This window comes from Trachurus japonicus, chromosome 1 (genome assembly GCF_045865225.1).
Source record: "Trachurus japonicus isolate A0001 chromosome 1, Traja_1.0".
Taxonomy (NCBI): domain Eukaryota; kingdom Metazoa; phylum Chordata; class Actinopteri; order Carangiformes; family Carangidae; genus Trachurus; species Trachurus japonicus.
The window spans coordinates 25,739,863-25,767,803 of record NC_140907.1 but is presented as its reverse complement, the minus strand read 5'-3'; the positions used below and the strand labels follow the sequence as shown (position 1 = coordinate 25,767,803).

The 27,941-nt window shown below is 40.9% G+C and overlaps 1 protein-coding gene across 9 annotated transcripts; it reads left to right on the top strand.

The window, feature by feature from the left end:
- Positions 1–620: 620 nt before the first annotated feature.
- prom1b (prominin 1 b) lies at positions 621–26,511 on the top strand. Of its 9 annotated transcripts, XM_085782400.1 has the most exons (29): positions 843–1,259; positions 10,100–10,161; positions 10,707–10,733; positions 10,854–11,059; positions 13,184–13,304; positions 13,664–13,727; positions 13,844–13,933; positions 14,538–14,561; positions 14,837–15,054; positions 15,175–15,249; positions 15,544–15,607; positions 15,949–16,108; positions 16,568–16,720; positions 17,303–17,426; positions 17,610–17,713; positions 18,424–18,508; positions 18,607–18,753; positions 18,911–18,982; positions 19,269–19,361; positions 19,686–19,703; positions 19,897–19,950; positions 20,038–20,118; positions 21,161–21,229; positions 21,836–21,925; positions 23,361–23,476; positions 23,996–24,061; positions 24,309–24,404; positions 25,118–25,152; positions 25,255–25,463. In XM_085782400.1, the coding sequence occupies exons 1-27, from the start codon at positions 947–949 to the stop codon at positions 24,373–24,375; spliced, it is 2,763 nt and encodes a 920-aa protein (XP_085638526.1). In that variant the 5' UTR covers positions 843–946; the 3' UTR covers positions 24,376–24,404; positions 25,118–25,152; positions 25,255–25,463. The 9 variants fall into 9 exon arrangements, with proteins under 9 accessions (XP_085638593.1, XP_085638526.1, XP_085638552.1 ...); XM_085782426.1 differs by lacking the exon at positions 23,996–24,061 and having other exon boundaries at positions 844–1,259; XM_085782407.1 differs by lacking the exon at positions 14,538–14,561 and having other exon boundaries at positions 846–1,259.
- Positions 26,512–27,941: the final 1,430 nt, after the last annotated feature.

Sequence of the window (27,941 nt, the reverse complement as noted above, 5' to 3'; positions counted from 1 at the left end):
AGTTAAGTCAGCTATAACATGAACAGTATCTGTGGCTTTTATTAGGCAACAAAGTTAAAATGCCCCTAACAGGGGCCCAAAAAACATCAGAGGCCCTGGGTCTATGCGCATTGGGCCCCCTGCTGAGAGACATTTCAGATGCTGATGTTTACTTACAGTTGCCCAATAATAATAATAATAACCTAAATTTATATACTGCCTTTCAAGAAACCCAAGGTCGCTTTACAGACAAATAAATAAATAAATAAAATAGAATAAAATAAAAGAATAAAGGAGAGAACTAAATGACTAATTTGGAAAGTCCATGAAAAAAGGTGAGTCTTTTCACCTCAGAGAGAGAGAGAGAGAGAGAGAGAGAGAGCTGAACAGGTGACACAGATGCGCCTGGCGAGCACGCGCGTTCTTCCGTTTTTTTTTTTTTTTCCTTCTTCGTGCACGCGAGATTAGGCTGCTCGCACTGAGCGCGCGACCGGAGAGAGTGAGGACACCGAGAGACCGCGAGCACATCCTCCTCGGCCGCTGGTCCGCTGTCAGAGCTCCGTCCGGGCGAAGGGAAGAGGAAGAGGAAGAAGAGGAAGAAGAGGATGATGGTGGTGGTAAAGAAGAAGATGACGATGAAGATGATGAAGATGTCTGTGAAGAGTCCGCGCGGGGACACCAGAAGGAGCTAACGGGGGGACTCGAACCGTCGACCGTCGGATGTGGAGTTGTAAAGTTTCTCGGTCGGTTGTTCCAGAGCTGCGGGGATAAGCCGCCGCCGAGAGGGACAGGTGTCCTCTGGCGTCAACAGCCCGTCTCCCCCCTCTGCCCTCTCCATCCCCCTCCCCTCGGAGTTTATCTGTGCTTCATTTTATCACTTGTTGGGTTAATTTTTCCTTCTTTGCATCACTTTTACTTTTGTTTTGTTTTTTGGGTGGGGGGGGTCAAAGCTGGACTTTTCTGAGCCATGTTGTGGACACGGTGGGTGGTCCTGCTGCTCTGCTGCTGGGGGGCCACAAGCGGCGAGCAGCAGCAGCAGCAGCGGGAGCGGGAGGACCAGGCGGATGAGAGGGCTGGAGGAGCCCCGGGGGGCGGGGGGCTGCAGCGGGCGGACCCCCGCAGACAGCGCTCCCCCCCGCCGATGGAGCCCCTGGACTTTGGGTTTGTACCGGCAGCGGTTTACGACACCCACGCGTACTACGAGCCCGGGGCCATAGGCATCCTCTTCCACGTAGTGCACGCGTTTCTCTACGTTGTTCAACCCAACAACTTCCCCAAAGGTGAGGCTACTACCCCTCCCCTCCCTCTCCCCCTCCTCTACACCCCCTTCTCTTTCTCCTCCATCCCTCAACTCTGGGTCTGTTCACTGCAAAAACTCATAATCTTACCAAGAACATTTGTCTTATTTCTAGTCTAGACAAATCTCATTATAGCTACTAAAATAAGACTCATCACATTAAAAAGTAGCCTATCTTGTTTTTAGACACTTTACTTCTTTCAAGCCTATTTTCACTTGAAATAAGTAGAAGAATCTGATAGTGGAGCAAGTTTTTCTTAGTAGCTACAAGCACAAAAAAAAAAAAGCTTTCACTGGCAGATTTTTCTACTACTTGTTTCAAGTGAAAATTTGTTTGAAACAAGTGAAAATGATCTAAAAACAAGTTAAGTTTTAGGTGATGAGTCTTATTTTAAGTGGAAAGAGATTAGTTTTGACTAGAAATGAGACATTTTGACAAGAAATAAGACAATAAGATAATATATTCATAGACAAATTTTGAGTTTTTGCAGTGTTTCTCCTTCTTCACAAGTTCCCTCTCTCACAATGAGCCACACAGGCTCTTGTATCTCTTACAAATTGTCATTGCATCATTACTAAATGCTAATTCAACTTGTTTGTGTTTGTAGCTCCAACAGTTATAGTCTGAGCCATCAATTTTATTTATTGACCTAAATTTCATCTTTATTTATGCAGTGTACTGTAGTAGTGGTTTTAACCATAAAGTGATCCCAGGGAATTTAGATAAGATCACAAGAAAGATAGGCCTACTGGTAACATAAGATACAATAAGACAGAGCTTAATTACGTAATCCTTTGGGAGGTGGTGCCACTCATCCTCAATGTGAGTGTAGCAAATTAATATAATTAATTAGTAATAGAAAAAAATGAGGGAATATAATATATAATAAAGCCTAGATGTATGAATAGAGTATAGGGAGCTGCACAGTACAACTGAATCCAGAGGCGAAACGTCTTCCTAGACAAATACAAGTCCAGTTGCCTACGATTCAATTTGAGAGAGAGAGAGAGAGAACAATGACCTGGATGAATGAGAATATCCATAGACATACAACTGAAGGTATTACATGCAATGAAAAACACAGCTGCAGTATGATTGTGTGAAGCAAAGTATAGAGATCAATCTGTGTTATGGTGTAGTATAGAAATAAGAAGTATGGATATGTTATACAGTCTGGGGTGGATTACACTGCAAGTAGAAGATGTGATAAAACAGTGGATTGAATTTAGGTGTGTTGTGAAATACCGAACTTAATATTGTCTCATCTCCAGGCCTCTAAAAGTTGTATAAAATGAATCAATCTGAGCAGGCAAATAATCTCTTTGGACATGAACTGAACTACTCACAGGTCATATAACCTGTCCCACGAGTAGATTTGATTTAAAGGCATCACAAGCCATAAACGTTGATTACACCTGACTCCACCCACATCATGCGTAACATCATCTGACAGACTTGTTGTTGTTGTTGTTGTTGTTGTTGTGCATCTTAAAATACTTAAAGTCCAACACATGTATCTCTATTCCCTCTCCGAGAGTAGATGTGTACTAAAGTGGCGCCTCCAATTACAATCCCGCTGGATCAGAAGATCATGTGTGCACGTCGTACGTACTAGTGCGAGCGACTGCATGCAACTGATGTGCGTGTGCGTGTTGAGTCCATAAACCAATATTATGAGCAGCAGATTAATGGGATCAATTGCTGTCATAGCTCATAAGTGATCCTCTCTGCCGGGCTCACGCTGTAACATCACTGGGATGGTTTAAAGTTGATCATCAGGCCTGTCACATGATCAATACATACAGGGTGAATGATGCCCCCTATAACTCCCCACCCCACCTCCCACCCCCCATGCTGTAGTATAGTAGTAACCCAGTGATGGATGTATGGAACTGGACGTGACGAAAAACGGTTTGTTTGTGTGTGTGTGTGTGTGTCTGTACAACCATGAGTGGTCACGTTGGAGGATGACACAGTGCAATAGGATTGAAGGGTTTTAAGTTGCTGCCATTTTGGTGTCCAGGGTTAGAGCCGCTGGCTGGGTAATCAATTAGCAGATCAGCGATTAGAAGAGGCTTTCTCAGTCACCTGCATCACTGCATAATACCTTAATCCACTGGACCATATGCTGCTGCTGTCAGGGACTGTCCCGTATGATTCACTATCACAACCACACACACGCACAGGTAGAGAGACCACCTGGACGCTGTCGTCCCACATCATATGTCACATGGGTACAAAACCGTGCATGTTGTTCATGCACACACACACACAGACACACACATACCTGTTGTTACCTATTATTATCTGCAACCGCAGCTGCTGAAGGCACGAACTGCCAGGTTCCTCTGAGCCTGAGGTAAATAATATGCCAGTTTCCAGGTGCTAACAACAGAGGCAAACAAATATATTAAAAACTACTAGTTTGAATATCTTTTGTATGAAGTCATTAAAGCAGAAGTAAGCGGAATATTTGTGTTAATGTAAGTCTTAAATAGTTATATCTTCCGACGGCAATCACTTATATAGAGTGTTTGGTCTGAAACACGGGTCTGTCAGTCACTCTGCTCTGCTCTGAGCCGAGGGGAAAACTTCTTGTATACTTCCTTGTATCCTACAACCTTTATCCAATGAGGAGAGAGAACAGCATGAAGGGCTGTGTGTGCAGCCAAGGGATGCGCGTGAATGTGGTAACGTAGGGACGAGGATCAATAGATCCATGACGAGGGCGGGGGCTGCTAACTAACGAAGTTAGCCAAAACGACCGGATCGCTTACTTCTGCTTTAATCTGTGAATTCAAAACCCGACATTTTCAATATTCAAACAATGCGAGCATGTCTAAAAAAGAGTCAAAGTGTTTTTTACCTAAAAACTCTAAAAGCTGAAGTTGCTTTTTAACTTGCAGTCATAATTTGAGCTCTGTTTGATCTTCAAAATGCAGTTGCAAAGAGATTATTATATAGAAACTCCTGGATGTGGTTGGAATAATGTAGCCTAATGCAAAAAAACACAAAACAAAAACAAGAGTCCTTTGATTATGAGCAACATTTCACTTGTGTCCTTCAACTTATTTCTTCAGTAACATGTTGCCCATGTAGGTGAACTTTTATTTCATAGACTATAGTATAATGTCTTGGATGCCATTTCCAAAAATTTGGATGATCTATTTGCAGCTGGATGGCTCTAGGACGACATGGTGAAAATGAAAAGTTGCACTTTGAACCCCACTGTACATGTAATAATCTCATTAAGTTTAACAGAGTCTGTAATAGTTACAATATGTAGCCAGGTTACTACACTAAGACCTATAATAGTTTTTTTTTTTTTTTAGATTTATTCCATTCCTTAAAATATGCGGAGGGATTATTTCTGTCATACACATTTCTTCACCATAATGACATTTCACCTGTGCACCTGTAAATTTAATGATGCACAACAGAGGTTATTCTTATATTATAAAAACAAAACCATAATCCGTTGTTTTTTGTATTAATGCTCTTAAAGTGTGATTTACTTTTCCTACCTAATGCCACCATCCAACAGCAAAAGTGGGGAATAAATAAATAAATGATGTGTCCCAGTTAGCATCTGCGGAAAACAAATGTAAACTGCACAAAAAGGCCACAGGCTTTTCAGTGAGAGCAGTGTAGAAACACTGTGGTGTTACTGACGTGGTTTGTGTCTCTCGCTCCTCCAGTTGAATAGAAACAGATAGAGGACTGTGAGCTACACATACTCCACTGAGTTCAGGTTCTCTCAGTGGTATATAAGTCATTCAAGTGGTGTTGGGACTGTGCTGCTGGTCCATGGTTGTGGTTATTGTTAGCTGGTGGAAAGGTGACAGGTTGAGGTTAGGTGTAGTACAGTAGGTCCACGGTTGAGTTGAGGTGAAGGTGGGTCGACGTGAGGGAGAGTGAGGACCGGCAGCTGATTGGTTGATGCTTTCAGATCAGTTGGACTCTGAGGTTCAGTCTTAATAAAACGTTTTAGTAATGCACTGCTGCAAATTCATGTTATATGTTTAATGTTGTAGATGTTCCCTAGAGGTTTAGAGCTGTTCACATCTTAATGGTAACAGATAATGAAAAAGACTTCCTGTTGGTGTACAACGGGACATCCCTGCTTCATGACCAGTGATGTGTCAGCCTCCGATCCCACGTCCTTACGACTCATTGTGAAGGTTGAATTTAAAGTGAAGACGCATTTTTGGGCTCGGTCACTGTGTGTGTGTGTGTATGTGTGTGTGTGGAGTCTGGGTCTTCTTATCCCTCTGATAACACACAGGGTAGATTAGAGGATTAGCATCCGCAGGGCCAATGCTACCGCAGCGCTGCTACCACTGCTACAGATGGCATTGTCACACACACACACACACACACACACACACACACACACACTGAAAGTGGGTCATAGTCCTGGTGTTTGTCTGTTTGCCTTAATTACTGTGATTGGAAGTAGACAGGCTGTTCATCATGAAGCAAGTGTCTTAAATCAGATCACACTCACATTAGTTGTCTCATATAAAGATATTTAAGATGAGAAGCATGAGGCAGAAGTTTCTCCCCTAAAACTCTGCAATAAAACTTACACATCATTATCTTACATCATGACACTGGTACATCCACCTTCTGCTATTAGCACACTCCTGTTTATGTGCAGTGTCGCCCATCAAGTAGGTGTAAAATATATTTTTTTTACGTCTTCTCATGAAATAATTGTGACAATGTAATTTATTCTTGATAGATAAAGTGTATATCTTCTCATAACTGGTAGCTGGGACTCAGTATGTAATCACTGCACCTGGTCAAAGGTGATTACTGATGTGTGTAAATAGGAATAAGAAGAGGAATGTGGCTAAAAAACTAAATTATTACAACTTTATGGGCAACAGTGGATCCAACATTATTAGTTGATTAATTGATTAGTTAGTAATTGATCATTTTTGATAAAAACAAATGTTACAAATGTTAGTGGTTCCAGTTTCTCAAACTTGAATATTTGCTGCTTTTTTAAGATCTTAAACTGAAGATCTTTTCATTTTTAACTGGTGGTGAGAATAAACAACTGTCAAATTGTCCTCCAGGGTAGTATGATGCATCTTTTCTGATATTTCATATAGCCTACTAAACTCTTCAGTCATCTAAAAATGTAATTTCTTCCTACTTGAGGAGTTCACTGTAAATGGGAAAAAAGACGTTCCACGTAATCCTCTTAGTTGTTTTGCTCAGCTCAAAGTGGTTAGTGTAACTTTCTTTAGCTTCTGCAGCCATTGAAATACATACAGTACTTACAGTCTTGTGTAATACAGCCAAACACACTGTGCAGCTGGTCGTATTTAAAGTAACATAAGCACTAACAGAACTGTGCTTTGGCAAACCTGAAATGACTCATGTCGTAATGCGACAACACCTTTTGAACTGCGGCCACAGCTTCACTTCCCGTTAACGTTGAGGCAGGTGATGAAAATTGAGCCAAAGGAGTGACCCTGTGTTTTTAGACTCTCTGAGAAACAATCCCTATTTATAACAGTGTTAAACTTGGTTCAACCAACACGTGGGTCACATAATAAAGAAACAGCAGGTGTCAAATTCATTAAATAGTGGATAGTTCCACCACTTTGATTGGATGTTATACTATATTTCTCGCTTCATGTAAGTGTCTGCTGTCCAGGATGCAGGAAAGACAACTAAACGTGCATGCTGTCTCTTTTGTTTAAGGAAATATAGAAGCATCGATAACTTGAAGTGCAGCTTTGTGGGTCTGTAAAAAAAACTAGCAAGAATGAGTGGGAGTGTAGCTCAGTCTATTTTTGACAACTTTTGTATAGTAACACTGCTTTGCTTTATGAAAGATTGGTGGTTTTTAAAAAGAAGAGAAGATATTTGTCGTACAATAGGTCTTTAGTTTAATTTTGTCTGTAGTTGCATCCACTATTGAAATCCACAATTAATGATGTCATGGGTTGGATGCGAGGCCTAACCCTAACCTAATGTAAAAAGCAGCGTAGATGGTGGTCAGGTTGTGTAAAGCCCTCCAGTCCACACCTTCCCTCAGTAATCTCCCACAGCCGGTCAGTGTAGAGGATTGTGCTCGCCTATATTTACACATAACGGTAAGAGGGTTGTAGGTCTGACTTATTTATCACAGCAGCTAAGAAGCAGCAACGTTTTCTGGCTTCTTGCCGATGTTTTGAGTCTCACCGTGGTGTGTACGCTCAATCGAGTGTGCGCGCTTCATTTTTTTCAACCAGGTTTTTCTTTTTTTTAATCCTTGAAAGAGTTATGAGACACATAAAATGTCCGTTAACAATCGGTAATACATGATAAGTACATTTTTTATTACAAAAAAATCCATCGGAACGACATGAAAATGTCACTTTCTCACTGTTTTCTAAAGGGAAATCCTATATTTTTTCACTAAATCCATCACTTATTCCCTCTAATTGTTGCACTATACACTTGAGTTCATGTCGACTGGTGGTCTGTTCATCCGTTCAGGTCAAATTCTGATAGTTGCACCCCACCCCCACCGCCTTTCCTTTCCTTTCCTTTCCTTTCCTTTCCTTTCCTTTCCTTTCCTTTCGTTTGGTGTAGCTATAGCTCCTCTACTGGGTCACTGAACTAAGCTGTCTAAGCTTAACTGCCCTCAGTGGCTAATGCTAACTAAGTAGCTGAGCACCAACAGGTGGTATCAGATGTGGTCATGGTGCTGCATCTGCAGAGTTCAGGGTTAGATGCCTTCACCCGACGTGACAGTCTGACAGCTTCTCCAGTCCATCCAGATTTATTCACAGTCGCAGGCAGGTGCAATGATGGAAGAAAAGTAACAAGTAAGGCAAACATCTTCTCAGGAGAAGAAGAAGGTGGTGTTACTGTACAGTAAGAGGATTATCCATTCGGTCACAAATGATACTCCAACTAACACGTCCTTTTCCTTTTCCTCCAGAAAGACTCTCACAGTCCGTCAGAGGGCTCACACAACCTCCCGTCATTCAACTCAATCCAACAAAACGCATGCAAATCACTCACAGTATCATGTAGTGGACTGTGTATACTAAGCAAATTATTTAAGTACCATGAATCCATATGCAAAGGAAATCTTAAACAGATATGATTTATCATTTTGCTGAAAAACTGTAAGAAATTAACTATTTTGATCCGACATTTGTTTAAAAACCTCTGATTACACCTCCTCAGATGTGAATATTTGCCGCTGCTCTTTATCATTATCCATTGAAACCGAACACCATCAGAATAATTGAATAAACAAGGAAATGAGTTTCAGATTAATCAGTATTGAAAATAATTGTTGGTGTCTGGCTGTAGGAGATGTAGAGAGAGACAGGATGAATTAAAGTTTATTCTACATAGTATACTGTAGACTTTAGTATTAGTACTGAAATCCACTTCATTTAAAAGTGAGAAAAGATTTAGTAGCATTTAATGTACAAGCTCACATCACCTGAGACCAGCAGGTGTGGAAACAGAAGGTAGGATGTCTGGTTCAGTGTGTGTGTGTCTGAGTGTGTGTGCAGCAGCTGTGTCAGCATTTGCACGCTAAACTGGTCTCCATCTGCCTGTCATGTGCAGTGGCAGCCACTCTACCAACCTGAGCACACTCACTATGTGGCTCCGTTAACACTTTACACTTTACTTTATTTTCTCACGACCACCACAATAAAACAGTACAAATAATCAGACATAGCAAGAGGCAGTGGGGGCTGTACATACTTTGTACATACATCTCTGACCAGGACAGAGCAAAAACTATCACTTAAACAGAGGAAGGACACGTTTCAGAAAGGCACCTAGCTTACAAATAACTTTTGTTTTATCAGACTGTAATAACAAAATTGATGGGCGACGAATACACTCCCTAAGAACTAGAAATTAAAATGTAAGCATCCATCCATTGTCCATCGCATTATCCGGAGTCGGGTCGCGGGGGAGCAGTCGGAGCAGGGATCCCCAGACTTCCCTTGTGTAATGTTAGTTATTTTTTTTGTCTCAGCAACGTCTCTCTCCATGTATGGCGTGTGGACACAAAACAGTTGTCAAATTTTTCATCCAGATACCTAAGTAGGGCTGCAGAATGAATTTGAATACAACCAACACTGCCGAGAGCCATATCCAAATCACAGGAGATGCATTGACAAAGTTAAATGTGTCACATTGTTGTGTTGCTGCAGAGACGCTCCAATCTACAAATTATATTCTCCAGATGTGAAGTGACATATTTGTTTGCTTTGAGACAAAACAAAAATCGCAATCACATGTTTTTTTTTTCAGAGGAAATTAAATTCAAAAATTGATCATTCCAACTAAAATCGCATCATATAGTCATCATATAGCCCTACTTTCATCTGTGTGCATGCATGCATGTATTCCCGTTAGTGTGTGTGTGTGTGAGGAGGAATAGGTGCTCACCTGCTGACTAACAGTCGGGGTGAGTCACCGTCCAGGTAGGCTTAGTGCTGGATGACCTATATAAACACACGGACAGCTGGACTGAGCTTCAGCGCTCGCTGGCAGTACTACACCCAAACACACAGCTGTTCAATATATGAGGAAATACAGTCTCAATACTGTCCTCGGAAATTAAAAATGATTCCACATAATCTGTGTTGTCTCGTCGTGAATACATAAATGGATTTTTTCATTGCCCGTCAGATGTTAACCGGAAGTCGGTCTGTCTGTGACGCCTACGTTCAGCTGTGAAACACTGTTGCATAATGATTTTTTTTTTTTTTAGTGTCTGCAAACTGAAATGTTTGTGTATTTACGTACTAACCTACACATTTGTGTCTTCATTTTTTTTTCAGATCTAATTGTCAGAGTCATTCAGCAAAACATGGGGGGAATCAAAATGGAGAATTGGAGAAAGGTATGTTTTTTTAAACATGATGATTAAGATGAAGTTACAGCGTGATGTAATCATACTGTATCCATCTAACACTGGTGAATGAACCTATACTGACATTTAAAGTGAAGCCTGTCATTTAACACCTGTGAAATATAATGTTTTTTGAAATTTTGAAGAATGAAATGCACATAGAAATTAAATTTGGGACATTTTAAAACCCCTTAGCGTGTCCCATTTAAAAGACAAACCTGTTTTCACAGTAATAAATCACTTTAACACACTACATAACAAGCATGTGACAGTAGGAACCACAGTGTGGTTGTGTCATGACATAATACCAGGAGGACTATTTTGAATTTCATGTACCCATTTTTACCCTTTTCCATGATGTTGCATTCAGGCACCTCTTTAGAAATTGGAATTACTCCACCTTGTAATCTCTTGGCTGTCACACTGACCTTGATGTGTTTATCTTTGTTTTTCTGTTGCTGTGGCTTCGTGTGTCACTGTTTGTGTGTGTATCTGTGTGTTTATGTGTGTTTGCTGCATGTGCTTTGGTGTTACAGCCAGAAAACGTCGTCCTGTTGCTACAGGTAAACTCATCACTCGTCCCTCTGCTCTACATTTTTTCGCTCACACCACAATTGCAAAATGATTATAGTATTGATTAATGATTATAATACTGATCGGATGAATCTTGCTGCCCCCTCCAGTGGATCTACTACGAGGCTGGATTCCTTATATGTGGGACCATCGGCGTTGTGTTCGTGATCCTCACGCCCATCATCGGCTTGTTTTTCTGTGTGTGTCGCTGCTGTGACAACTGTGGAGGGGAGATGCACCAGAGGCAGAGGAAGAACGCCGACTGTCAGAGAGGTTTCTACACCGCCTCGCTCATCGCCACCTCCATCTTCATCATGTGAGTCTCCTCCGATCTCCCTGATGATAAATGATGAGTCTGCTCTCACCATTTACTGTCTGGGACAACCGGTGAGCTGTCAGAAAGTGTGAGTTAGCATCTGCTGTACCTGTAGCGGTCTCATTCATCTGCAACAGAGAAAAGGAAAATAATAAATATACACATCTTTTCATGCATGAGTGTATTTTTTTAGATAAACAGTAGAAAGAGCAGCTGGACACCAAACGATACTGACTGTGTTTGTTCTGGACTTAAACTCAAGCCAACACTGAAATCTATTCTGAACACACACAGATATTTTACTGTCTAAACAATCAGTCACTACAGTTGTACAGTAATCCTCTCCTCCTGAGGATAAAACTAAAACAGCAAAAGTAGCTTTGGTCACATGAGCAAATCTGTTACTTAATTAAAGCAACAGAAAAATTGTTATAAGGACAGTTGTGTTTGCAAAGCTGTTAAAATAAGTAATGAAGGATTGTTTTATATTACTGCAGTTGAAATTGCTATAAAGGCTGCTATTAGAAGTTTTATATTACTTGTTAGAATATAAACGACTGTAGAAATATCATATAGAAAAAAGAAATCATAAATCACACACAAATTATTCATAAATTCAGGAATACATCTTTTACATCTCTTTAAAGTATTGTTTATGTGTACAATATCCACACACAAGACATGCATGCCTTGTCCCTGCTCTGTGCCGAGGGCAGTAGACAGGTGTACAGTCGGAGGAATACGACCTGAACTGTGCAGGACAGTTAGTTGTTACTGATATCACTTGGCTGACTGTGAGTGGCCTCTCTGTCTGAATGAATGCTTTCACATCACAGACAGACACACAAGCTCTATCACACACAAACGCAAAAAAAAAAAAAAGCACACATACAGTCAGGACATCTGAGGCACTTTGATGCAGTATCATCAGGTCAGAGTTTGTCATTATGATTTTTTTTCTGCTTTCTGTTTCTCCCCTCGATGGTTTTTGTCTTTCTGTTCTCAGCCTGTTTTGAAAAACTCACTTTGCTTTTAGGGTTTCTACTGTGAAAGGGCACAGGTATCTGAAACACAACAGTGGAGTTCTTGCCATCATTTTTCCAAGTGTAATAATGATATTCACCCTACACACTTAATTCAACTGACAGTATTTATCACAATACTGAATGCACATGATATCTGGGTCGATGTCAGTGGTGCATCCAGAAATAAAACACTGTCTGTCGTTCCTTTTCCTCATTAAATCATTCTCAGTTACAGAATTTTAAAGCTTATTGAATAATTTAAAGTTTTAGATGTCAGTAACTCTGCATGGTGAACGTTCAGATTGTGAGTCATGGTTTCAGTCTCGTTCTCACCTGATAACAAAGACGTGGATCAAAAACTCAGATCATCTTTGGTTTCTTGCTTCCAGCATCTGGATCAGCCCTATTTCTTCTTCTTTTTTAAGGGTGCTTCTGTCATTCACTTTATCACCATCCTTTGTTATAAAAAGAGATCAACATGGAGAGAAAGCTGCTGAATTGAACTTTCTTCTTTCATCATCCAAACCTTTAGATATTGACATGATAAAAAAAATAAGAAATAAAAAAAACAGACTCCACCAGGTTTTGCTGACAAATGTTACTCTCTAATTAATCCTCATCATTTGTCCCTTTAAAAGACTCTGGTGCAGGGCTGCACACTAACTTTTTTCCCTAGGAGCACAGTGGCCTCTAACTTTATGGGCGCAAGCTGAAAATTTAGGGCTACACACACCGTAAATCGATTTGCAAAAGCAAATATTCACATTTCCTTTTCATTCATGACCCTGACACACATTGGCCTGCCACCTCTAATGACAGACACCAGATTGTTTGAGTCGTCCCTTCCATGTTTCACCAGTGTTAAACATAAAACAGCAAATTTACTGATTGCACATGCGCAAGTAGACGAAAGATTTACTTGCACTGTCTCAAATTTTATTCCCACCTAGGGGCAGCCTGGAGCCCTGTGGTGGCTCCTCAGTGAGTGACTTACAGCTAGAAACCCCTCTGTGTGTAGTCATGCTGCCCTCTGCTGGTGAATAATGGTCATGGTCACATTTTACTGAAGCCCCCCCTCCTGTGTTTGTGTGTGTTTCAGTGTGGGGGTACTTATTGCATATGCTGCAAACCATAATGTCAGCACCCACATCAAGAGCACTCGGCGGCTCATCAATACCAACATGAGGGACCTGAGGACATTTGCCAACAACACACCGGAGGTAAAGCACACATGCAAACCCCCCCAACACACACACACACATACACACCAAACTAAAACCAGACAACTCATTATTACTGTAACTTATATTAGTGTGAAAGTGTCAGATTGAAACATAGTTTCTTTGTTTTGTTTATTTTAATGTAAGACTGACAGATTATTTCAGTACAAGTATGTAGTGAGTGAGGGGCAGGCAATATAAGGTGTACCTTCTCCCTGCCCCTTTCTGACCATGGAATAAGAAAGTATTGTGTTTTGGTAAATTTATTTGGGAAAAGTCGTGCAATTACCTTGGTTGGAACAAATAAAGAAAAAAAAAAAAAGTATATATACATTATTATGTGTTTTTTTCTATTGCAGCAAATTGATTACCTGACAGCCCAGTACACCACGGCAAAGAACAAAGTCCTGTCAGACCTGGACAGTAAGTTTAAAACCCAGACTGTTTACACACTAGTATCTGTCTCTGTATTTACAAAGCAGTTCTATAAATGCAGTGTTGCCGTGAAACTGCTCTGATCGCTCTGTCTCTCCTGACAGACATCGGGCCGTTGCTGGGTGGGAGGATCCACAGTCAGCTGGAGAAAGAGGTGGTGCCGTCACTGGACACGGCCCTGCGCATGGCAGGAGGTAACACTCACTTTGCATTAGCTTTCAATATAACCTCCTGTTGTGCTCACACAGCTGACACAGCGCCTCCTGTTTCTGTTCCTGAAGAGCTTTATGTCATATTTCATCAATTTTCAGACACGATTGGTCTTTATGAAAGACACCGATAGTTTAAAATGTTATTATAAACACCCGTGAATGTCATACAGTTGTAACAAACCTAATAACGTCTATAGAAAATGAAACAAACGCATCGCAATAGCATATTCAGGTAAAATTGCTGTTAATTTTATTTCTTTGTTTGTTTTTTAATTCATTTTCCTCAAAAAAATGTGTTGTGATTTACATCTGGAGAATACGATTTGTCGGCCGGGGCATCATCACTTGCCCATATTGATGATATTTTCATTCATTTTACACAGCAATATATCTACTTTAAACATGATTTTTTTGTGCATTGTTGCTTCACCTATTAGACATTGCTTGTACATGCAGCTTCCTCTCTTGTGGGCTTCTTGCTGCAGAATCCTGAATCCATTTCCTCACCATTTTTTAAACTTTCTTTTCCCCTCACCTTCTACTGTATCCCCCCTACATTTCTTTTTTTTTTTTTTTTTATCTAAAGCAAAAGTTGAGAATGCCATCAAAGGTAAATCAGAGCTGATGTGGATTCAGTGGTGCAGTGCTCGTGACTTTGTGTTTGTGTTAGAAACAGATGCTGATCCTGAACCAGCCACTATTTCACCCTGTAAACAGGCCTTTGCTGTGGGTTATTGATCTGTGGTTGGTGTGATCTGTGTTATTGTACTAATGTTGACAGTTTGGTGATGTATGTGGTCATTGGACAACACAAAACAACACAGAGTTGTTGATTATTTTGGCTAAAAGGTAGAGTTTTTCCATCCTTTCTCTGTTGTTTTGCAGCCATGCGGGAGACCAAAGAGGCTCTGGAGAACGTCAGCTCCTCTCTGGAGGTCCTTCAGGACGGGACGGGGAAACTTCAGGCCAGTCTGTCGGGGGAGCGGGCCTCTCTGTCCAACACCCTGTCCGACCCCGCCTGCACGAACGGAGCCGTGTCTCACACCTGCAACACCATCCGATCCACGCTGTCCCAGCTGGGAGTCAACGCAGACTTCTCTAAGGTACCAGTGAATTTAAAAAAAACCTTAAAAAGAAAAAAAAAACCAAATGCAAATCAGCATTTTAGTTTTAGCAGCATTCTCCATTTTTACCTTCTTGCTTTGTCTTTGTGTGGCTTTCAGCTCTCAGATGTCAGTCCAGCCTTGACCAATGTCAACACGGTCCTGAAAACAGATCTAAGCAACATTGTACAAAAGGTGAGTCGCTGTCTCCTGGTCAGACAGAGGAGTTTGTAAAGTCTTACAGATACTAACTCAAGATACAGAGACATAAAACAGTACTTTGAGGTAAATTCTCACACTTTGGGTGAATCCTTGGTCTGAAATCACAATGTTGGCAGACAGGAGTTATTAATATCCTGTACAGATCACATGTCAATACCAGGTGTAATTAGAGCCTCAGGTTCACTCACCACTTTCATCCTGAACCTACATTTGTTCAAAAACATTTTTTTCTTAATCATCTTTTCTTTATTTCTTTCCTCCTTGCAGGGTTACTCGTCCTTTAATGACACACCAAAACTGGTCAAAGAGCAAACTAAAAACATTGTCTCAGGTACATAAAGTATACGTATATGTGTATTTAGTTTCGGTTAAACATTCTGTTTCCACCTCTTTTGTACAAACAAGTTGAGATTAAGCTTGTAGTAGCTTCACTTTTATATTCTGTCTCTGTCTCATCTTCCCCTGCACACTCATGGATGATGAAATCACAGCTCTTCCTCGTAAGTCTGTTTTGTCTGTTTCACTCTACTCTGTGACACTTCTTCTCCTTCTTTTATCAATCTTGTTATCTCTGACGTGACAGCCCTTCTTGCTAATATAGGGGGTAAAAAAATGCATAAATGCTTTTCCTTTTCTGACTTTTTACTTGGCTTTTCATTTTTATGTGCATAGGAGTAAAAGGCATGCTGGATAAGACTGGCGCAGAAATCATTGGCTTCTCCAAGATGTTCCCAGTGGAACCCTCTCTGGCCAATTTCACCATTTTCCTCAACCAGGGACAGAAGAACATTGAGTCTTTTTACCCACAGGTGGACCAGATGGATTTCTACAGGTTTGTGCATGTGGTTTCATTTTCTTTTTTCTTTTTTTAACTGTGTACACATCATAATCAAATTGTGGGAACAAAATCCAGTCACAGTATAGCAGCAAGAATTTGGCTTCCACAAAATTAACTGTTTCCTTGATGAACGTAAAGCGAATTATCTGCAGATCCCTAAAAACTGTAACCATTTTGACACTTTATGGCGAAACCGATCTTAAATACACAATATATTAGTGTATTATTCATCAGGTGGACAGAAATCTGACTCCATATATTGTTGAAGTATTTTTTATTTGGTCCTGCCGTCTTCAGATGACCAAAAAAAATCAGTAATTGCAGGTGAAAGATTAGTAATGAAGTTGTTAGGGTAAAGTTCCTGGAAACTGATATGATTCAATACAGTGTCCTTGCAAATTATAGTAATTGTGTTTGTGTTTGTGTATGTGTGTGTGTGTGTGTGCGCCATAGGTGGATCGGTTGTGTCGTTGTGCTTTGCATGGCCGTCTTGGTCCTGGCTTTCAACGTCCTCGGGCTGCTGTGTGGCACCTGCGGCTACGACAAGCAGGCCACACCTACAACCAGAGGATGCCTTTCAAACACCGGCGGCAACCTGCTAATGGCGTACGTTACCCTGGCAACAGTGCAATAATAATCCTACTAAATGGAAAGAAAGGATCTACCTCGCGACAGACACGTTTAAGATGAGATAAGATCAGATTTGACACAGCTGTGTTTTTCCTGCCATGACAAACAAAACCTTCTCATGTCTAAATAATATATATATATATATATTTATTATATAATAGCATTATTATAAGTGTATAGACACAAATCCAAAGAATAAGAGATGGTTAAATGTTTTATTTAATGAGAAAGACAGGAAGTGTCAACGGTCAAACTAGTCACTGTCACATTTGAATTGTATTGTAAAACTTTACATTAACTATTAGAGGCTAATTTCATTTGATATAAAGGTCCAAATCAATAAATAAAGTATGGCTTAAGTGTACTCTCCCTCAAGTCACACATTTTACTGTCTTTGTAGCTTTTTCCCAGCTTTTATCAGTGAGAATGTGTCCTTGTCTTTGCACACACTTTGGAGCCTGATTATTGTTTAAATAAAGCTAAATAAACAGTGATAATAAGGTGAGTGATGTTTCTGTGTGAGTAACATCTCCCACTCTGTGTCTCTTGCTCTTCCAGAGGGGTGGGCTTCTCTTTTATCTTTGCCTGGGTGCTGATGGCCATCGTGACCACCCTGTTTGTTGTTGGTGGCAACGTGGAGAAGCTGATCTGTGAGCCTCTGGCTAACCGACAGCTATTCAAGGTACTGAACACAAACTCTCCTCCTTCCTGAAGCGTCTTATTTTCACTCTCCTCTCTGCCTCTCTCCGTGTTTGTGTTGGAGAGAGGTTTATCTGAGCAGGATAGTCTTACATAAGAGACAACACTGCAGCTCTGTGCTGATGAATGAATGTATATGTGTGTGTGTGTGTCTATGTGTGTTTAGATTATAGACACACCGTTCATGGTTCATCCAGAGAAGAGGAACTTCCTTCCTGGGATGCTGTTTCAGAATCCGAACATTGACTTGACTTTGGGAGGCATGTACAGGTAAGATACAAAACATACTGTACACTATGATCAGGCGTGATCAGATCACATGACGTCCTCAAAGCGCCATAAAAACGAAACTAGTTCACCTGGACCGCTGCCGTCAAATTCACTTGAAAGTGCGGATTTGAAACTCTCTCCAAGTTTTTATTTTAGTTTGATAGACCACGTAAAACTGGAGATATGATAGTTTTAATGATCAAATTGATGGGATGGGATGCATTTCTTTCCATATATTTGGAAAAAATCAGCTGATACTATATGTGATGAATATACCAGAGATGTCTGACATAGACCGGGGGAGGGTATATACATTTTTTCAATTCAGATTTGATTATTTCTGTGTATCTTTGGCCTCACTGTGTTCATGGGACGCAAGACAAATTTCAGACTGATCTGACAATAAAGTGTAATCTTATAATCTTATAAAGTACTAAAGAAGAAGTGCTAAAAGTGAAAAAATAATTGTCAGATCATATGGATGAAGTTCTGCTGAAAAAAAAAAGATACCAAGCATGGGCATGTTAAACTTTTTTTTAATGTGGTATATAAAGGCAAAATCAAAAGTATTCAAAAACAGTCAAAATAGGCCCAGACCCATTATAACCCTATAATGGACGAATTGGTTCAAATTGATTCTCTACATTTGTTTAGGTTTTTATGAACACAAGGACATTCAGAGTTATGAACAAGCTGCTTTTGTCTTGCAGGGAGTGCTATGAGAACAACGGCCTGTATCATGCTCTGCAGCTGGAGACCATGTTCAACATCAACACCTTCCTCAACAGAACTGTGGTAAGTGGGTGATTCTTCAGGAGCCCGACTCTGGACCACAATGTCCCTCTTTACATGTGCCTTATATAGTAATATACTGTATGTGTGTTTGGCCACAGTACAACAAGGATCTGGCCAAAGTGCTGGAGAGTGTGCAGGTCGACCTGCAGGGCATCACACTGCTGGAGCAGGCCGGCAGAGACAGCCTCATCAACTTCGCCAACTCTGGAGTCGGACAGATCGACTATGAGGCGTACCTGGCCGAGGTAATCTGTGTGTGTGTGCACATTTTATCAGTACACCTTAAAACTTCCAACAAAACTACAACTTAGATAACAACACCATAATCCAAACTGTGAAAGTGAATGTAAAAGTGAAAGATGTACAGCAGCATGTATTCATCTTGACTCGTCTTTGTTTTAGGTGAATAAGGGAGTCACACTCGTGGATCTCCTGTCCTTCTCCACTGACCTGGAGGCTCAGGCTGACCAGCTGGTAGGTCTCACCGTTACTGCACTGAAGGAGTTGTGTTACGAACTACACAGAAGACGAGAGTTTTGATTTTGAATGTGTAAGAAACAGGTGTATACACTGATCTGATTGGTTTGAGTGGGAAGACGAGAATCAGACACAGCAACATCCCTCACTGCAGCCGTCCAGACTCTTGGTGCCACGACATGAACAGAGGGATGATTATGTTAGGAAGTAAAGAATAATAAATCACTAAGTTAATATTCATCACTCAATCCTGAACACTCCATGTTTGTGTGTTTGTTTACAGCCGCGTGGCGCTCTGGAGAACGCACTCAAAGGACACGCCAGCAGCATCAGACAGATCCACAGAGATCAGGTGGTGCCCTTGGAGCAAGCAATGGTAATCACCTCTCCCACAAACACAAACACAAACAGTACGACACCAACAACTACACTCCGCACAAGCAAATTCACCTCCACTCACACCTTTCTATTACTGACAAGGCAAGTTAAACGTAAAGTTTGTGTTTATAAAACTCCTGTTACAGCAGGAACAACAGAAGTATCTGTATGAGTAGAATAATATATGATATAATAATGTATAATAGAATAATAAATTAATATCACATGAATTACATAAGAAAATGTCTTTGTTTGCTCGTCCCCTCAATGTTCCTTCTTTTTTCTCTCCTTTTCCTCCATTTCTTTCATAAAATGGTGACAGAAATATGTCAGAGCGCGGGTAAGCCGCTGTTTGTGGCACGGCACAGTGACAGTGTTTGTCCCGTGTTTGTTTGCTGTAGCAACGTGGTTCCTACGTGTTGTGACAGTGGTGGTGTGACGTGACAGAGTGTTTTGTAATTGGCCTCTCAGTGTTTGTTTGTTTGGTTTGTTTGACCGTCCGGGTTGTTTGTGTTTGTTGTCCTCTCTCACAGAGCACCCTGAGCCAGAGCATCAAACAGCTGCAGAGGACGTCCAACGACCTGCCGGTGAGAAAACACAAACAAAACCAGTGGTGTTATAACACAGACACATGCACGCATAAAAAAACTGAAATGATTTTATTTCTCTCTCAGGTCAAGGTCACCAACATCCTGAGTGCCATCGATGCAGCAGAGTACCTCATCACTCATAACGCCTCCCATGTGGTGAAGCAGGTACAAGACTTAAGACACATGAACTCCCATGTCAGCTTTGTTATACATATATATACTATAACCAGTATGTTAATGCTTTGGTTACATAACACTATGTGCATCATATAAGTTGTAATTAAGTCATCTTGAATAATGTTCTTACTGGTTTGAGCTAATAACTTCACATCACCCCAATCCTCACTCTCCTTCATTGGCTCACTGCTTTAGAACTGATTTAAAGAGGAACTATGCAGGATTTTTACCTTCATTAAACAGCTTCGGAGTAACTGTGTCGGTTAAATAGTTAGTTAGTTAGTTTGTCTTTATTGTCTCCCTTGGGAGAAATTCGTCGTGGACAGACCAGAGACTCAAGGCGCCATGAACACATACACAAAACAGTACATCAAGATCATAAACAAACACAACATCATATCCCCCAGCTCCTTGCGCGTCCCCCCACAATGTCCTGAAATCACCTATACATATAAAAATAAAAAGACAATGATATTAATAAGACAATGATAATAATACGAGAGCTGGGACACCGGGTCGCATGACTTGTAACTTGTTATTAGGGAGAGTGGAGGCTCTCTGCCTTCCACCGAGCATCTCTTGGCCGAACACCAACTTTGCAAGATCAGCGCCATGCGACCCGGTGTCCCAGCTCTCGTCTCTGCCGCACTGCAACACAAACGCACCCTGTAATCCATAATCTCTTGTTCACGACAGAAAAGACTACACAAATATACACATCGTAACACGTATACAGTACGATATATAACGTTATTCACCGCTCCATGGATTGCTGTCTCGCCAGCTTTGTTAAAAAACAAATGCACATGGCCGGGAGGAGGTTAGCAAAACAGCGGATAATCTGTCATCTGTCATTTTATCATCTCAGTACCTTACTTTCTTTACACTGAAGCTCATTAACAATGAAGCACACTGTTTGTCTTTCCTCTGTAACTCTACCTAGTTCCTCTTCTGTTTTGACTGGTGCTACTTTTGATTTGTTACCTAGTGGATCACATTTCTTAACTTTTATTCCTCTGCTGGTTTCTAGGAGACAAGGGCCTACACAGTGAGCTTGGTGGGATACTTCAAACAGTACACAGACTGGGTGAAAAGCTCTGTGAGTATATTTCACCGTCTCTTCGAAGGTCATGGGTCAATGTCGGGTCGTATGCTCATTGCTTAGTTCTGGCTTTACGTCTGATGTTAATCACGCGGACGCTGTTGTTTACATTCAGGGTTTTTATGTTTATGAACATGCTGAGAAACTCATTCATGCTTTGTTTTTTTTTCCAAGCAGATTTTTCCGCTGCCAGACTTTTAATGAAAGTAAATTGGCTTCTAAATGTTTCCCAATGTAAAACTGGGGAACACCCCCACCATGAAATATTAGAGGGGCGGAAAACATACCTGTTCAATTTAGTTTTGTTATTTTAAAAGAATTTTTTACCTTTAATTGATAGGACAGTCAGAGAGAGACAGGAAATGGGGGACAGAGAGGGGGAATGACACGCAGCAAAGCCCCAATTTAGCTCATATTTGCTTTTATTACATCATATAAAAAGATAAAATGTTAAATATTTTCCCTTTTTGTTGTGATGTGAATAGTTTTGACTCTTTTTCTCTTTTATGATTTTCAAACCACTTGTATATGAAAAGAGCTGTGTAAATAAACTTTATTTTACATTTATAAACTTTCTTACTATGTGTGTATTCTCTTCTCCAGCTGACATCAGAGGTGGCGCAGTGTAAACCCATCAGTAACCTTGTGGACAGCATGGAGATCGTAGCGTGCAGCTTCATAATGGATTCAGTGGTAAGAAGTGCTATCAGTGTGTGTGTGTGTGAGAGGCTGCTGAGGTGTACTGATGAATTTCATAGCTGCACATACTGTACATGTTCCCTATATGTGTCAGTATTTTAACTAAAAATATAAACGGCTCTTTGAGGCTCTGAGGGAGCTCTGGGTTTCTGCGACCACGCGTATGAGAACAGTATGTCCTCCTCACGCCTCCGACACACTCACTCACACTGTGATGGGACAGAGTCTGTTTTAAAGGCGAGGCTGGGACTCTCGTGCACATAGGTTCTTTGCTGTCTTTGCCCACGGCCCTGAGGAATTGTAAAAGTTTAATATTTACTTATCTGCTATACATGTGAGTTTGTGAGACGTTAATGAGCCCAAACAAACCACAGACTGTGAGCAATATAAACAGGAATTCATATATCAGGGCTCCAGCAGCTCCTGCAGCGCTGCATATGTTTGTATTTATATGTCCTGCCCTGCTTTATAGCGCTTGTCCATGTGCACGTGTGTTGTGTGTCCTTGTGTGAGTTGTTGCTGCTGTAACTGTATGACTGTATTATTTATTTTTTCAGTCCACAGATTAAACCATATTTATGTCAATATGTCAGGCAACTGAAACGCAATTAAAAGCTGTTTTCAATCATTTTTGAAGCAAAGACGCCAAAGACTCATTGCTTTATTCTTGATGGGATCTTAAACTACAGCATTTAGGACGATTTGAGTATGTCAGAGCTGTGGAAATTATAGGGGTTTTTTCCCCATTGAAGACATTTTATAGTCTAAACTGAACCTGTGAATCCCTACATCTCTTGTTTGAAAGGTCCAATACACATTGGGTTTATTGTTTAAAGGGCTAGTTCAAAATTTTGGCAAATTGGCCAATTGCCATAATCACTATAGTCATAGCAGTAGGTTCGTTGTTTTCAAGGCAAATGCAGAGACTGCTTGCCGGAAAACTGCCCCGACAGTAACACACATCAGCAGTTTTGCATGAATTTACCTCGAAAACAACTCTGTCTTGTATCGTTCCCTTATTATCTCATAGAGTGGTGAACGTGCAGGTCACAACTTGTCCACCAGAGCATTTTGGAGTTGTTGGATTGTGTATTTGATGAGTTTGATGTGGGAAACCAAGAAATCCCATGAGCCTCCATAGTGTAGCTCTGAGCAGCTCGCGGCTCTGCTCCGCCGTTCTAAAAACAGCTTGCACCGACAATTAAAGGTAACAAACCTACTGCTAAGACTGTAGGGATTATGGCAATGGGCCAATTTGCCAAAATGTTGAACAATCCCTTTAAAGTATCAGCTCCCTACATCCTATAAATATGAGTAAATATTCAACTATTTGCCATTTTTGCTTAGTAATCAGACTGTTCATCTGTTTGAAAGACGAATGTAGTATCACAGGTGAATGTGTCAATAATTGTGTTCATGTGTTTCTCAGAACACGTTCTGGTTTGGTCTGGGCGGCTGCTGCATCCTCCTGATTCCCAGTATCGTCCTCTCCATCAAACTGGCCAAGTATTACAGAAGGATGGACACAGAGGACGTCTTTGAGGAGTGAGTTCAGACGACACACACACACACACACACACATATGCAGATTTAGGATTGAGCCCGAGATCGTTCTTTAGATTTACTCCTCATCTCTCTAAGTCTTTTCTGTTGTAGATAGATCAAAGCAAAATTAACGAATCCTTCTCTTCTCTCTTTCCCTCTGTCGTTACTCTCTTCATGTTTTTCCGTCTTGTTATTTCCGCTCTGTCCAGCTCCTCTTACCCGTGGCTTGTTGCACTTTGAAGTTTGTCTGCTCTTCATGCTCATCCTCGTTCACATACCCACTCTTTTTTGTTTTTTTTCTGGTATGGGATACTTCATCTCTGGATCTCCTCTTTCGTCTCCTTCTTTTCATCAGAAATCACAAGCACAGTCTCGTGTGTCTTTGCATGGATCCTTGTTTCTTCGTTTTCCCTCACGTCACTTCCTCGTTATCAACTTTTTTTTTTTCCCCTCTGTGGGGAGTGACGCTCGCCATCCCATTCTCTTTCTCACCTGCCCTCCCTCGCTCTTGTGTTGCAGTTTGGGTAATTCAGGTAATCATGGTGAACAGGTGCGCGATATCCATGGAAACCTCTCTGTGGTCAGGTACGAGCTGTGTGCCAACCGGCCTTGACTTGCATGCCGAGGTATTAATTGGTGGAGGGATATTTGTCAACAGACAGAGCAAAATGTGCTGAATGAGATTTTTCCAAGCAACAACGTTGAACTTATAAACGACTCCCCATGTGTATGTATGTATGTATGTATGTGTTTGTGTGTGTGTGTGTGTGTGTGTGTGTGTGTGTGTGTGCGTGTGTGTGTGTGTGTGTGTGTGTGTGCGTACATGGTGTAGCTCCCCCTATTGCGACACTCTGACCCGGTTCCCTCGGGCCTCGGCTCCTCCAAGCTACGACTGGTGACCCACAGGAACACTCTCCCAGTTGAAGAGGTATCGATTATTAATCAATGTGTCACCATCTACTAACTGAAGAATCCATCTAACAACCACCAGCCATTCAATCATCGTCACTAGTCTGACTTTACGCAGGAGGCCGTGAGTGATGTTTTTCGCCATCTGTTCCTCCTCTTCAACCTTCAACATCCATCACTGCTGCTTCTTTTAACAAGCAGCTGGACTCATCTAGAACAAACCACTCATGCTGATTTCATCATCCGCATATCCATCAGACTCTTTGTCTGTGAAGATTTCACCATATTTCACATTTGTCGTGTTTTATTTTTTATAAGAATATAAATGGATCACCTGACCTCAACTATTCCTCAAAATTCCTGGATCCTAGATTTTCAATAAATTACGAAAAAGAAAAAACATGAATGAATTGAAAGTGCAAAAAAAAACAAAAACTGTTCTGTGCCTTTGATTTAGAAAATTGTATGGGTGGCTCTACTATATCCTCTATATAAATTCAGAGCTGTGGTCCTGAAATAAACCTTTCACGAAGATACATAGTTTTAACAGTATAATTGCACCATTATTCCTTGCAGCTATTTTTAGATCTATGGTCAGTGATGTTGTAAATAGTGTATTATGAAATTGTTATCGGATGATATCATGGTTTGTGGCCAAAAATGTCAGCCGCTGAACCAAAAGGCAACATAACATGGGCAGATGAGCTGATTTCATTTTCTCTCTTTCTGCAGCGGACAAGAGAGCTGGAACTGAGCTTTTCCTTACGGTAAATTTTTACCATTTTTTTTCTACTGAAATAGTACAAAAGAAAATCCACTGCAGGACAGAGTGCAGTTCATTTCTGACATGGCCTCTCTCTTTTCTCCAGGACCACTGGACCTTCTGTCTTTCTGTCCTACTCAGATCTTTTAACACGACAAAGGACAAAAGGGAAGAGAAGGACGAACCTCCCTGTTAACCATTAACCCTTCGAGCCATTCGACAAAGACCTCTGATGCCAGCCAACTGTAATTTATCTCATACAGCCCAGTCTCCAGTCAGCAGCAGCACCACAGCAATCCTTCTAGTGTTTCACGCTGTACTTTCTCAGATATTTTTCCTGCATAGTTAGTTTTACACCTAGAGGATGAATTTGTATTTACACCATCAGTTTTAACTTGGTGACACAAGTGTACATTTTTTACACTTTCAAAACTTTTGAAAGTTTTATATTTTTGTTAAAGTTTGTTTTATAACATGTACGTAGTTTTTTTTTTTTTGTAGGAGTAGCTGTTTTTTTTTTTTTCCTTCTTTTCTTTGCTTGGTGAATATTTGTAAAGTAGCTTGCATTATTTTGTCTACAGGTTTGCACTGACCAGGTAGATGTTCAAGGAATAGTTTGACATTTTGGAGAACACTCTTCTCTGCTTTGTTGCCAAGAGTTTGATTAGAAGATGCTGCTCTCACATCTGTATGTTTATTAACAGCAGCTGGTTATCTTAGCTTAGCATAAAGTACCAACGTGTCCAATGTTGCCATCCACAGAGTTGTGACATAAGCATGGCTAAAGCATAAATTTGTGGTTGAACAGTTTTGGTTCATATGCGTAATAAAGAAACAAGATGGAAAGTGTAGATTAGTGGGATTTAATTACCCCCCAAAGTCTGCGTAAACAGTCTTGGTGCTAAGCTCAGCTACAAATCCCTGTAGCTTCATGCACATACGAAGGTGCTGTCGATCTTTTCAGTTAACTCTTGGCAGGAATACAAAAAAAGAGTATTTCACAAAATGTCGAATTATTCCTCAAATCTTTGAGACATGAAGAGATTAGTCCAGAGTGTATCCTCACACCACCGCATCAGGCAAAGTGTGTCAAGCTATTCAACACACATACACACACACACATACATAAGCTACAAACATGTTACCCTAACAAGGTTTTAAGACAGCTAACAAACAAAATATTGTGTCTTAGGCACTTCTTGCCAGACCATTAGTGAGGGCCTAGCTGCTTGTGTTGTCAGAGGTTACGTTTTTTTTGTTTTGTTTTGTTTCTTCCTCGCTATCCAGTGGTTTGAGAAATAAAACTCCCAGAAGCCTCTCTATCTCTTAATCAAATGGAGGAACACACACATAAACACACACACACACACACACACACACACTAAAATCCAACAGGGGTTTGTGGTAAGGGCGTAAATCTGTGAATAAAAACTTCCGTCCACTAAGTGTCTCTGCTTTGTTTTTTTTCCTCCATAAACACAGGAATCATTAACTGCTGTTGTCTGACACACCAAAGCAAAAATATACAGTACACCCCCACCCCGAGAAGTTCAGGAGGGTCGTAAATCACCGACCTACCTACCACTGAAGCTTTACATAAGCTCTGAGTCTCAGGTATGAATGAAAAAGGAGCACATCTGCCAAAACACACAGTACATCCAAGAACATTCATGTAACATATGCAGCAGGGCTGAATACATGCACACACACAGCAGCTGAAAAGATTTAGGTCTGTTTTTGTGTGTGTGTGTGGAGGAGGGGGGGGTTGACAGGTTTGCAGGGAGTGGTTGTGGGGGGGGGGGGGGTCGACAGGTTTGCAGGGAGTGGTTGTGGGGGGGGGGGGTTCAGCGGTGGCGTGACACAGTTGCAACCTATCGGCAGACGACCGCACTTTCTTAGTTTAACTTAACATCTGTTCCCGGCAACATACACACACACACACACCTCACATGTTTACTCTGTCTCTTGGGGAGAGGGGGGCTTTCTCTCTTCCCCACCAGGTTGATGGCTACATAAAAAAAATCTAACTTCCTGAATGTACTGAGGGCATTTGTGCTTGTGTGAAGGTAGCGTGCATGTGACTTTGTACACAGCAGCAGCAGCAGCAGCCGGCTATTTGTGCTATAAACTTCAAGTTCAGACTTAAAGAAAGAATCGAATCAATCCTCTCATCAAATTTGCAGCAATAAAAAAAACAAGCAGGCTTTTCTCCAAAAATGTGTAGATGTTCCCAATAGCTTTAAAGCAGGTTTGCTTTTGAACACAAAGCCACATATAGTGTGTGCAGGATAATGCCAAAGAAGTTTAACGCAGCGTAAATCAAGAATAGACAAAGAGTCACTGAACTGACTCAGTAATTTCATGCTCCATGTAGTTGTAAGTGAGTGGCCTCCATAACCTTGACCCCACTGTTTATTCCTCTCATGCACTGCAAGCATCTGTTTCTTGTGAAGGTAACTGCCCAACTGTCTTTAAAGACCCTCGAAGGTGATGTAACAACACTCTGTCCTGATGGGATTTCCAGATCTGCAAAGAAAGAAAAAAAAATGCTGCATGATTTCAAGCATAAGAAAAAATGTAATGCGTAAAGATTTTTGAAATCCTATCACATGACAACACGTTTCTATTTTATACAGTATACAGGATGATATTCAATCCATGAAGTTATAGTATTTTAGTGCACAGTCTGAAAGAATTGAGCACTTTCGGAAAATGTGTGAAATCAAAACGTTCTTTTTATTTTTTTATTTATTTATTCCAACCAAGGCAATTTCACAATTTGACAATATCATC

What these genes read in the sequence shown, in the direction of transcription:
- prom1b (XM_085782400.1), top strand. Translation starts at nt 947, where the DNA reads ATGTTGTGGACACGGTGGGTGGTCCTGCTGCTCTGCTGCTGGGGGGCC. An exon ending in CCTTCCTCAACAGAACTGTG is followed by an intron (nt 18,509 to 18,606) that starts GTAAGTGGGTGA and finishes GTTTGGCCACAG; the next exon opens with TACAACAAGGATCTGGCCAA. An exon ending in ATGAGGCGTACCTGGCCGAG is followed by an intron (nt 18,754 to 18,910) that starts GTAATCTGTGTG and finishes TCTTTGTTTTAG; the next exon opens with GTGAATAAGGGAGTCACACT.